We start from the raw sequence: 12597 nt of genomic DNA on the forward strand, positions 1-12597 counted from the left end.
TTTGGCCAAGTATACATTGATCGAATAGTGCAGCAGTGCTTCTTAAACGTTTTACACAAAGTACCAGTTCAAAAAAATATATTGTAGCTCTTCAAGGACCACCATCATTCTTGAAGATTAAATGCTAATTAAACTAAAAAAGTTAAACACAACTGAATGGCAGAAATTCTTTAGCGCCAAGGTTCGGTGATGAAATGACGCATCTACCAGTGACAACCCAATGGAATCTACAGTATGGGCGATCGTTTTTTGTGAGATAACAGCACTGGCACATACTTGAGTACAGGCTGGTGAGGTCTGATTAACCAATCAGGGAACAGAATTTAAAATGAGATTGGTTAAAGAAACCGTCCCATTGCTCATATGGGTAAAGTTCCATGGGCCAGCACTTCTGAGTAGGATAAAGGCCCTGTGCCGATTACATTGACATGGCAACAACAAAGAAGCTGAAATACAATTGGACGAAAAAAATCTTAACATACCCATACACGTATCAACTGAAATGCAATTTCATGGGACAAATATTGGAATTTCTGTTGTTTACGACTGCAAGCGACTGGTTAAGACCGAAAATATTTGTGAATTGTGCCCTGAGAATGATTGAGCAGCCACTGAAGAGCCTCTGGCTGGTCCCTCTAAACATAACACGCTGACAACACGTGTGGAAATAAAGTGTCAGCTGTGCTGCTATTAAAAGAGCAACAGCAGGAGGAGGTTAGCAGCAGGCAAGCAGATCGCAGAAGCGTCGCGTCGCGGAGGAGCTCAAGTGAGCACACGGTGAGGAAAAGCGATCAGTTTGTTCTCTTTGGATGAAAGTCGAGTTGATGTGCTTCCGGTTTCAGCTTCCAAACAGCTGCTCTGCTTCTACTCTCATGTGTGACTTTGCTAACTTGCTAACTTTGCTAACTGTTTCAAGGACACTTGATGTGTACAAGGTCATTGTAACACTTAACAAGATGCTCAAAAAGTGTATTTTGCTCAAAAGGAAACAAGAGTTGAAAGTTACCTTGGGCTTGTTTTCAACCAGAAGTCAGACATTAAATAAGTCAACCAATTAGGTTTGGTTGGCCCTTGCGGATTTTTGACTTGTTTATTTCAAACATGCAGTAGTAGGCCAGTCAAAGAGTAGGTTTTGAATAGGTATTTCAAATGTCTAATGTATTTTTTTTTTTCTCTTGTCAAAACTTGTTGGAATATTTTTGTGTTGTTTCTTTTTCAGCCGTGTCGGAATATAAAGTTGTTAGAAAAAAAACAATGGATGCCAATGTAACAGAGGTGGACGACGATTGGGTAGGAAAGCGTTGGCGTCCTTCACCATTGGCGTGGCTACCCAATCTGCACCACACTGAACCAAATCTGCTTTTCTAAGTCAATACATTGCTGACAAGACGCTCGCATTGGCCACTTTTTGTCTACATGTGCCATAACATTGACTGCCGACCAGCACATTGACTGTGTTTGTTGTTTTTTCAACACTGATATTATTTCTATAAATGTTTTGAATGTAGTGTCTTACCATCAATAGTTTTCCAAGACGTATGTATGCAGCAGATCTGGTTCCACGTGCACTTTGGGTTACATCGGACATCCCATCACCACCCTCACGAACATGACATCCCTGTGGAAAGGATGTAGAGACATACTTTCCCGTTTCATGTCATGACGAGCTTCCCGGCTCAGAAGCAGCTTCATCGCGAGCCGGTAGAAGCTAACCATTAGCGTGTAGCCTCCATGTCGGTGATTCCCAACCACCTTCTATCTATGTCAGTGACAGATCATAACAGGAAAAAAAATATGAATGCTCTTTAAGTAGAATTAACTTAAATATCCGGCTGTTGCCTTTTCTACAACAGGATAATAGCTAAGTCAACTGAACAGATCATTATTTATTTATTTTTATTGAGGGGGGGCATAGGAGGTTTTTCTAATGTCAATAAAGGTTGGGATCCACTGCACCATATCATCCATTCGTTCCAAGTTGTCACTCAGAATCATTTCACACATTTAAAACAGCGCTTTACTTCTTTCTTAGACATTCCTAAAGGGGATGGGGATAGAGCCCGGGTGGATCACCACAGCCCTGCTGGTTCCGTGCGCGGTGGTGCTGGCAGCCGGACTTCTGCACGTGTACTCCCTGGTGTCGGGCCTGCTGTCCAGAAGTCCCGTGCGCAACAAGGTGCTGCTTCTCAGCGACGCTTTGTCCGCACTCGGGAAAGGTAACAACTCAGTCGTGACTTGAATTGCTTGCTTAGTTTTCCACAGCAACTCGAAAGTTGAAGGTTAAGACTTGGCACACATAACTTGCACATATGTGACTTTTCACCTCTACTGTCTCTAACTTGTTCTTGTTGTGTTTTTGGTTACTTTCAATCTGCGCTCATCTCCTGGTTTGTCGGTCCAAAGAATGCGCCAGCATTTTCCACAAGGGCGGCGCCAGGTTGATCCTGTGCGGCAAAAGCTGGGAAAAACTCCAGGAGCTCTCTGACGACTTACTCAATGCCTCCGACCCGAGCGTGGTGAGGATCGGACACCCTTTGAGCATTTATTCCAGATCCACTGTCTTGCTACTCTTGGTTTTTCAACTACTAGTGCCCCTTCTGGACAATTAGTAGGCTTAGGATATACAGTATATCAAGGACATGGAATAAAATGCTCAAACAACTTTTCGTAAAGCAGTTCGAGCATTTATTCCATTTGCTTGATCCAGTTTAATGTACTACATTTATTCGATATCTTTGATATCCCGCAAGGGTCCATATACTAGTACGTTCTTTATCGGGTGTCCCATGTCCCGTTTTTTTGTTTTGTTTGTTTTTCATCTTTTCTGGTGGTCACATCACACAGTTGAACGCCCATTGTTTGCGTTGGTCGGCAGACGTTCCCTCCTAAGCTGGTGCTTCTCGATTTCGGCGACATGGAGTCGCTACCCGAGGCGATAACGGAGATCCTGGAATGTTACGGCTACCTGGACGTGCTCATCCTCAACAGCAGCATGAAGCTCAAAGCCCCCGCGCACACTTTGTCTCTGGAGGTGGACAAGCTACTCATGGACAACAATTACTTTGGCCCGGTCACACTGGCTAAAGGTAACCATGGAAACAAGTCTCACACACACGCACACAAAAAGTGTGCTTCATTGTGAGGTTTGCGTGTTCCAGGTGTGCTGCCCTCCATGATTTCCCGGCGCTGTGGGCACCTCCTGCTGGTCAACAGCATTCAAGCCAAACTGGCGGTGCCCTTTCGCACTTCCTGTGAGTTGACCTCTACGCTGGTTGAGCAATTATTCCATGTCCTTGATATACAGAAAGGTCCACAGATTAGCATGACAACTGACCGCACCAGTAAGACAGTACGCACCTCACACCACACTGAAGCTTGATCGTGTGGTTGCATGACCTATGACCCATGACCTTGAATCATATAATGCAGTGCGGATATGAATCAATTTTAGTAAAGCTAAAAATATGTCATCTCTCATGCAATGGATGTAATCTTTTTTTTGTGTATGTGAGAATCAAAAATTGTGCATGTTTCTCAAAAGAGGGCACCTGAGCCATCTGCTGTTGTGTGTGCTAGTTTTTTGTGTGTGAGAGAGGGATTTGTGTGTGTGTTCGTGAGAGTTCTTTGTGTGTGTGTGTGTGTGTGTGAAGAGGGTAAATGTTGTTTTTGTTCCAAACGACACCTGATCCAATCGTGCTTGACAGACGCCGCCTCCAAGCACGCAGTCCAGGCCTTCTTCGACTGCCTTCGTTCCGAGGTGGCGGAGTCGGGCGTGTCCGTCAGCACCGTCAACGTCACCTTCATCAGCTCACGTGAGCCGTCCGGGAAGCAGAACGAGACGGCAGCCAAGTCCTTCTGGTCATGTGAGTCTTGAAAAACAACGACAGTGGTCCTCCACTTTTATGGCGGTTCATTGGTCGAACCCCCGCGCTATAATCGTTTCTATTGATTTTTCTCCCATAGTACAGCGCCATGTCTTGCTGTTCTATCATTGCACAGATTTGTACACAAAGAAGTCGCTGGGCGTTTCCCCACGTGAGACAGCCAGTGAGGTGGCCAAGACTTTGAGCAACAAGAGGAAGGAGGTCCTGATGGCTCCCTCGCTCCCGAAGGTGGCGCTCTACGCACGCTCCTTCTTCCCCAACTTCTTCTTTGCTGTCATGGCAGCAGGAGTGAAGGATGCCACCAACACCAAAATATAGTCCTGCACTATTCTGGAAAGGGTCTCCAGTTGAAGATTGAGTTATAAATACTAAAGCATGTTGTGTTTCGTTATTACGGAAGAGTGGAACTGCCAATGTGGAGTAAACATTTTGGACTGGGCTATGTCGTTTGAACATCCTGCAAAGTCGTTCAAACGTCTTGATAAAGTCGTTTGAACTTCTTGGCAAAGTTGTTTGAATGTAGGCGATTGGTAAAATGTAGGCTAAATGCTAAAAAATATAGCATTTTTCCCATAATGCCACAGGGTATTGCGCACAATTATGCATGTGCAAGTCAATACCCTGTGGCATTATGGGGGAAAAATGCTCTGTTCTTAGCATTTAGCCTATGTTTTACCAAAACGTTCGACCGTCTTTACCAAAAATGTTCAAATGACTTTATTAATACGTTCAAACAAAATAGCCCAAAAATGCTTACTCCACATTGGCAGTTCCTCGCGTTCCTACGACGTCACGTGTTCGTAGTGTGTTTCATTTAAAGTTAAGTTGTACATTTGGGCACAGTTGGCCAGTGGTTAGCATGTCCGCCTCACAGTTCTGGGGTTTGCATTTTGTCCCTTTGCTCAGGTGGATTTTTCCTCCTACAATCCAAAAACATGGCGTGGTGGCATGTTAGTTTCACTGACGTCTCTAAATTGTCCTTTAGTGTGAATGTGAGCGCCCTCATATTGACTGGCGAGAAGGCCATTGTTTCTCTGGATGTACTTACATTTAGAATATACAGTAAATAAAGTATTAGTGGAAAAACACTGGTCATTTGTATTATTGTTTTACTGCATGTCTGCTAGTCGCGGTTTTTGGCGTCCTCTAGTGGCGAATGGGAACCGACACGTCTCAACCTGCTAGTGGCCAGTTTCCGACAAAAATGTGGCTTAAAATATTATCTAGACTCACCGAGGTGATACCTGAGAGGGTGACTGCCTGCAGGGTGACTTCCAGCGGCGGGCTGGCGGTGGTACACGACCGACAGAACCGGCGCTTCACCGTTTCCATGTGCAGCGGGAGCGGTAAGTGCTGATGCCGTGTTCGAAGCTTCGTCGTTCGGTTGAGCGAAGTACGCGAGCCCGGCGTCCGTCAGTGGCGCACTCGAGTCTCCCGTACGGCCACGAACAAGCTTTCATTTGGAATACAGTCATTTAACGTGCCTTTGCCTGAATGAAATACAGAGGAGTCACATGTGAATACATTTTAGAAAAAATACTCTTGTCGTGTTTGTTTATTAGTTCGGCATAGGCTTTAATAATCAAAGTTTAAGATTTTCATGCTTAGTTGCCTAAATAATTACATGTCCGATGACGGGAGATAGTGGAATTTTTGGATGGAAAACAGTAATTTTCTTAAAGAGGTATGGTTCTGTCTTTTAGTGGTTTATGCAAAGACAAGTGTTTGACTGACGTCCACAACAAGGTGACATTGATTAAATCAAACACTGTCGTCTGACATATGAATTCGTTTTGGTACATATAATTTGTTGACAGCCATTTAATAGCTTGCCATGGATGTTATTCTCCAAAGTTTAAGATTTTCAAATACACCCGAGTGCTTGGATGGAAAACAGCATTTTTCTTACAGATGTTTGGTAGAGTCTTTCAGTAGTTTGTCGATGCTTAATAGAAGACTTTATGTCCAACATCTCCAGAAGTCTGCTCAACATTAGCATGTTACCGAAGAGCAACTTTTAGTATTTCTTCAAACAAGTTATTGAATTTTTAATGCATTTGCTCATGGTCTTCTGTTGTCTTTATGTGTACTTTGACCTCAGGAGTCAGCGAGAGTGCGATACTCAACTACAGATTCACAGCAGCTGACGAGGTTGATCTCGTGTCCACCTTTGTCCCGGAGACTTGTCGGGGTCAAGGTGTGGCCGCGCTGCTCTCAAAGGTCACGCAGCAGCACTCGACAGTGTTTTCCATTTCAAATGACGGAAAAACACGTCGGTGTTGAATAAAGTCCTTGTATCATGTTTTTTTGTTGACAGGCCGCCATTGACTTTGTGTTGGAAGAGAAGCTGAAGGTTCGTGTGTCATGCTGGTACATCAAGAAGTACATGGAGGAACATCCTCATCATCACAATTATAAAGAGATTCAAATCAGATGATGAGGTGGTCAAGTATTGCTGGCCTGAGACAGTAATGAAATGCACCTTTTATTTGAATAGATTAATATATGAGTAAATGTACATGTGTAAATTGTTTTTTTGTATTAATTTTATTCATAATTATCTTTCTACAATGTTTTTCAATTGTATAGAAATTTGCAATTTGCACAAAATCCAAGAATATTTTAATAAATTTGCTGTGCATAATTTCATTTTTATTTCTTAAATTTATCTAAGTTTTAATTTTACTGCCCTGTTGTTGATTTTGAAATTTTGAAAATAGTAAATATTTCTTACTTTACAAAAAACTTAAAAGGTTAATTTATTATTATAAATAAAATAGAACAACAAAAAAATGAAGACACTTTTTTAAAATAAATTTGACTAAATAATTGATCAAGGGCCTTAAAATAAAACACAATTTCTTGCATTATGCGCATGTCACAATGTCCTCCCTGTGTCATTTGGACATTTTAGCTGCAGAATGAACTGAAAATCACCTTCAGTGTACTTTGTAAGAGGCAGCATGTTGTCCTCTTCTCCAAAAATGCTCAGTCCCAACATCCGTCATCATCATCATCATCATCATCATGTTCGTTGTCTGCCACATGTGGACAGTCGTGTGCAGGAAGCGAGGTGAAAGCTGAGCATGAAGACACCGCTGGCCTTTCCTCCTGCCGCCTCTTAAGCGATCACATGGGCAAGATTTGATGAGATGCATGTCGTCTCAAAGCCGAGCGGGTTACATTATTTCCACAGGGATACACACACACACACGCACGCAAATATATCCCTGTATTAGATTTTCAATCCAACAGCCAACAGGGGTCGAGGAAAGCCACCTATCAAAAAGTGTTCCAGTGGGCCACCGGTTGATCTTCCAGCCACAGGTGGGAGGAAGTCGCCAATGTGCGTGAGTCTAAAGTCCAAACCTTCAACTTTCAAGAAAGTCCCAAAGGTAGTAGTTTTCAAATGGATCCAAAACAGTCACAGTTGTTGTTGTTTATCTTGCCTGTTCAAAAATTGATGAAAAAAGAATCATTGAATTCAAACAATCATCTTGATTTGAACTCCCCTCTCCCTGCATGTTTCATGAGTTAGCCTCTGCAATGCGTGCCGTAACATGCTAATGGCTTTTTAACTTTTCATTAGGTGGCAAAGCACTATTTAGTCTAAATTAAAATACTCAACTCACCTCAACGCTATTTATTGGCACCAAGAGTCCACAAAATGACACCAAAGTGCTACTTTTATATTAGACAGGACTTTGGCCTGGGCACAAAATGACAAATAAGACAATTATACTGTATAATGCGCCAATACAGAAAAACTATTTTCAGTTTCCGCTCAGTTACTTGATATTCGGCACGATACAAATTCATGAGTTGTGGCGTGAAAATATCTTTAATAGAAGCGTAGCAACCATCACAGCGCGGATGGACGGAAAGTGCTTTTATTTTGTTTCATTTTGTAAAATGCACTCATCTTAAAACAATATTGTGTTATTAAAATTGATTTATTTGTTCAATTACGGAAGTTCCTCCAGATGATGTTGATCCAGTACGTTTGCAATAGTGGCGCCCGTGTAGCGTTCCAAAGCTTTTTCATTGACTGATGACCGAACTATATAGTCCTCTATACAAAAATCTCTAAAGCAGGATAATGGAGTACTGTACACGATGAATCGTTTTTGCCCTTGAGTCAATTTTATGTTCCACTATATAAAAATCCCTTTGTAAGTGATTGCAGAGTATTCAATTAATCGTTTCAACTACAACTACAGTATAAAAACCCTGTTCCAGTTTAGGGAATGAGAGAATTCTGACTGATTCCGAACGCAGGGACTGTATTTGTAATCATTTACCATTTTCCCACTCCCTAATCACTCCAACTGAATATTTTGTGGACTTTTGCCAACTAGGAAATGAGTGAAGGATTCTAAACACAGCCCAAGTCAAATCAAGTCAAGTCCTTCATCAGTTTAGGCCAAGGAAGTCCCAAGTCCTAAAATTGGAGAGTCCCCCCACCTCTGTTTCTAGCAGTAGGCTTCACTTTGCGGCTCAACCACGTGGTCCACTTCCAGGGCGTACGCGGCCCCTGTGGGCGGCTTGTGGCCATTGATGGGCAGTTCCGGCGGCGCCTCGGCGTCGGTCGTCAGGTACCACATGTGGTCGGGGAGGTCCAGCTCCAGCAGCTTCTGCTTGACAAGCAGACTCTTCTCAATGTTCCTCCGCTTGAACTTGAACTCGATGATGGTCTTGGTGTAGCGGTTGAGCGCTGTCACCGCCGAGCCCATGCAAGTGCCAAACGACCCCCACGCTAGGCTGAAGGGAGGACAAGGTAGAGGTTAGCGATAATGAAGCTAGCTCTCGCCGTGAACCCTTGGGTTGTAATTTCTTTTAGATGGAAAAAGATGACAGCAAAGCAATTAAAATGGAGAGAATCTTGAGGGTTGTATTATTTGTGAGTGAGAATGTTTGGATTGTATGAATCAACGCCATCTAGCATGTACACAATCATGAATGCACGTTACATAAACAACTGTATTTAGTAGTTGAGCTATTCAACACAAACCACCTTAACTTGAGGCTCATGACACTAAAATAAAATAATTAAATATCATTTCAAACTTATCTTTCAACATTTCCCTTAAAAAATACATTGTCACGGTTCAGTACCCAATTGCAGGGACATGGGAGAACATAAAAAACAAAATGGATTTATTTTCCAAAAGAACCAAAACAAACAAGGTACTTGAGTTCTCAAAACACGAAATTAACAAAAGTATAAAAATAAAGTGCAAAGTATTCCAAAACAAACACTAGGAAGAAAATGACTAGATTCAACTCTGAGAGAGACTGAGCTGCTTGGAAGACACAAGGGACCGGGTAAGCGAGCACAGGTGGACACAAAAACTAACAAATAGGACAAGACATGGACCACAAGAAAACAAGACATAAAAATGAACCCAAAACCAAATACAAATCTAAACAAAAACACAACTCATGAGATAAATGGCTTCAAGATTGTTTGATTTGGAAAAAAATGTGACTTTCGGCGGGGGTTCACTGTACAGTAGACGTTATCAATTATATATGAATCTGATGCTAACCGTAGCTTGATATTATGATGATCCAAAGCTAAACAAAAGGACTTGAGTTGTCTTACACATAAGACCAGCTGTAGTCCCAGGTCTTGGGCCTCCAGTCTTCCGGACCCATAGCCACGGCCAGCTGGAAAATGGTGGTAAACATCATGTGGGCCACCATCCCACAAAGGCCTGAAAACGAGACAGGAAGTGATGACAACAAAAGGCAACGCGTGTCAATCAAGCAAACTTGAATGAAAGCTACATTCATATCAAAAACATCTGAAATAACACTGACTGGCGACCAATATGTTGTTTACCTACACGAGCCCTGTCATTGACTGGGAACGAGTCCATTGTTTGTCTATATGTGCCCTGACAGACAACAGTCACTAATCCTAACCCTGCCTCTCGCCCAAAGGAAACTGGGTAGACTCCCTAATGAGGATAAGCGGTATAGAAATTGGATGGCTGGTTGGCTGTATCTCAAATATGGCGATTACACACTATTCAGTTTCAAACAAAGACATCTCTAATAAAGGGAACACGCCAGAGAATAAAATCATTTTCATAATTTTTACTGTTTTGGAGTGAGCGCCAATGAGCCTCGGGGTGGTCCGGTGGTCTCGGGCTCCCAGTGGAACTCTGCTGGCCCTTTTTTTCTCATGCGGAGGTCTGCCTCACAGCAGCTTTACTAGAGGATTAATCGCTAACAACAGTGCAGTAGTGGGGTGGGGGGGAGTGGGGGTGGGGGCGTGAGGGGGGGCACTCCTCTGGGCAGGTCTTGGTCACGGCCCAAAAAGAGCCGCCTCCAATCGGATTATTGCACAAAACAGCAAGCAAATCCTCAGAGTCAGCAAGTCAGCCAGTGTCTTCATCTAGTATCCAGTCCAAACGTCAGACTCGAATAACGAGTCCAAAAGTCTAACTCGAGTAACGAGTTCGAAAGTCACACTCGAGTAATGAGTCCGAAAGCCACACTCAGGTAATGAGTCCAAAGGACAGTCAATAACTAGTGTTGAATGATGTGTTCTCAAAACTAGTCTGAAAGTCAGTAACCAGTCCTAAAGTCATACTTGAGTATCTAGTCTTAAAGTCCTAATTTTGTAACTACTTTAAAAGTTATTGTACAATAACTAATCCTAATGTTAAAGTCTGAAGTCGTAGCGGAATAACTAGTCTTAAAGTCATAGGCTATTAACTAGTCTTGTTGCAGCGAGTTAGGGTTAGCTATGTGGCGCTCAACGACTTGATACACTCGAGTCGTCTTCATCGCTCAGTGTCCAGCGGGCCTCTGTTTTCGTTACTTCCCTCAAGGAGGGATCCATTCCTCACCTGACAGTGCAGTGCACAAGGCGGCGAAGGCACTCAGCTTGAGTTTGTTCATGACGCTGAAGCAAGAACACTGCTCCAAGGTCATAAGGGCGCCGCCCGCAAACAGCAGCGTCAGGTACAAGGTCTCGGCCACGATGCACAGCCACAGCACCCCTGTGCACACACAGCGTGTGAAAATGAGCAATCATCATAAGAAATTTATCATAATCAGGAGCTCACGGAATTCAGAAGAAGAAGATAAGCAGCCATGATGATGCTCGCTAAAAACGCCACGCCACTTCACACAGTCATTCAAGAGCAAAATGGTACTTGATTATGTACCTTGTGCTATTTAGTGGAACGGCATTAAATTGCTCTGGCTGTCACTTTACATTGTAGTACATAGATAGATGACCAAAGACACGTGATTTGTAATGAATACATAATAATTGTCGCACCAGTAAAGTGCATCGGATCATTTTTCGAACAATGGTTGTAAAAAAAATATATGTGCCGACCTCGTTCGTGTTCCGGTGCGATCTCCGCGAAGTCCCGACAGTCGAAGCCTGTCACACAAAACATGTTTACGTCAGACAACAAAAGAAAGTGTGGTTGTCTTCAGGGGTCCTTGGTTTTCCGTAATCTGTATTTGCAGGCAAGTGGGAATTCGACGTGGTCCATCACGGACCTATGCAAATGCAGTCGAAAAGTCACTGTTGTCGTCAATTTTTGCATGAAGGTAAATAAAAATAATTAAATGTAACAGAGTAGGTGTAGCACTAACTCAAAGTGCCTTTTTGTTCCACTTGACCACATATTCTTACCCCATGTACCCGAAAAATGACGTGACCACGAGCTCAGGCTGGAGGTGATTTGATCCTCGAAAGAAGAGAAAGATCCTGCTCCTGTACTGGAGTAGGAAGTGGTCCTAAACTCGTAGTCAAGTGGGAACGAGTCCTAAAGTCATTTTCAAGTATGAAGTCCTAACATCATACTAACAATGTTTGAAAACCAGACTGGAGTCTTACACACCTGCAACTACAACTCGGTTTGAATACCATTAGCATGGAGCTAACTGTCACAAATCCGGACCGGATGGGAAAAGAGTGACAAATGAGACTACAAGAGTTCAGGATCACATCAGCGACTCTCTCCCTGATGACTTCTGGCTTGTTTCCAGTGCATCGAGTCCCCTGAAGCCGCCGGTTCCCCTGAATTCTGATTTCTTACCGTTCATGTCGGCAGCCTGCTCGCAGGAGAAGAAGATCCCGGTATGGAACTTCTTGAGCAGGAACTTCTCCTCCCCGGTCTCGAAGATGTACTGCACCAGGCGACTGTCGTTGATGTTGGAGCTGTTGAAGCGGATGCAGAAGAACTGCTTGACCTTGACGGGTGGACCGGTGCAGAAGGGCTTGGCAACCTTCCGGGTGCCCTCGCACCAGTAGCTGGTGCTGACAGCAGACAGGGCGAAGGCGAATGCCACGAAGTTGAGGGTCAGCGCCAGAGAAGCCCGCCGTCCGCGCTCCAGCCTCATGGTCCAGGCCGGAAACCGACAAGGGGGACTAATCCCGGCGTTTAACGCGCGGCCACCGGCTTTCGCCTCCCGGCAAATGCGTCAAATCTTCATAATCTCGTTGCCGTGGAGGCTCCGTGGCTGTCAAGAAATGTGAACCGCCACTGTTTGCAATTGTCCTTTAGGGATTCATCCGGTCGTCCTCTCCTTGCCGTCTCTACATCGCTCCTCCCCTTGCCCGACGTATCGTCCGTCACAAATGGCAAATTATTTGACAGACTTCCTTTCATCATATTTATAAAGGACAGATTACAGCCATCTGACATTATAATCCACAGCATGGTTCTTACACGCTGCCTGC

General features: G+C 43.7%; 3 protein-coding genes across 4 annotated transcripts; 2 read left to right on the forward strand and 1 right to left on the reverse strand.

The window, feature by feature from the left end:
• Positions 1-758: 758 nt before the first annotated feature.
• LOC147134104 (dehydrogenase/reductase SDR family member 7C-B-like) lies at positions 759-4440 on the forward strand. The gene is made up of 8 exons (XM_086055872.1): positions 759-777; positions 1220-1290; positions 2033-2216; positions 2404-2516; positions 2876-3086; positions 3159-3251; positions 3705-3863; positions 4000-4440. The coding sequence occupies exons 2-8, from the start codon at positions 1255-1257 to the stop codon at positions 4200-4202; spliced, it is 999 nt and encodes a 332-aa protein (XP_085911998.1). The 5' UTR covers positions 759-777; positions 1220-1254; the 3' UTR covers positions 4203-4440.
• Positions 4441-5027: 587 nt separating this feature from the next.
• LOC147134105 (protein NATD1-like) lies at positions 5028-6528 on the forward strand. Its single transcript, XM_086055693.1, has 3 exons — positions 5028-5230; positions 5986-6104; positions 6202-6528. The coding sequence occupies exons 1-3, from the start codon at positions 5041-5043 to the stop codon at positions 6319-6321; spliced, it is 429 nt and encodes a 142-aa protein (XP_085911819.1). The 5' UTR covers positions 5028-5040; the 3' UTR covers positions 6322-6528.
• Positions 5124-12564, reverse strand: LOC147134106 (germ cell-specific gene 1-like protein). Of its 2 annotated transcripts, XM_086055692.1 has the most exons (7): positions 11954-12564; positions 11242-11289; positions 10745-10897; positions 9490-9601; positions 8349-8645; positions 6822-7333; positions 5124-5374 (listed from the first exon to the last, which is right to left on the reverse strand). In XM_086055692.1, the coding sequence occupies exons 1-5, from the start codon at positions 12255-12257 to the stop codon at positions 8357-8359; spliced, it is 906 nt and encodes a 301-aa protein (XP_085911818.1). In that variant the 5' UTR covers positions 12258-12564; the 3' UTR covers positions 5124-5374; positions 6822-7333; positions 8349-8356. The 2 variants fall into 2 exon arrangements, with proteins under 2 accessions (XP_085911818.1, XP_085911817.1); XM_086055691.1 differs by having other exon boundaries at positions 6822-8645.
• Positions 12565-12597: the final 33 nt, after the last annotated feature.

This window comes from Filicampus tigris, chromosome 16 (assembly GCF_054856515.1).
Source record: "Filicampus tigris isolate MCC_2025a chromosome 16, RoL_Ftig_1.0, whole genome shotgun sequence".
NCBI classification, from domain to species: Eukaryota; Metazoa; Chordata; class Actinopteri; order Syngnathiformes; family Syngnathidae; genus Filicampus; species Filicampus tigris.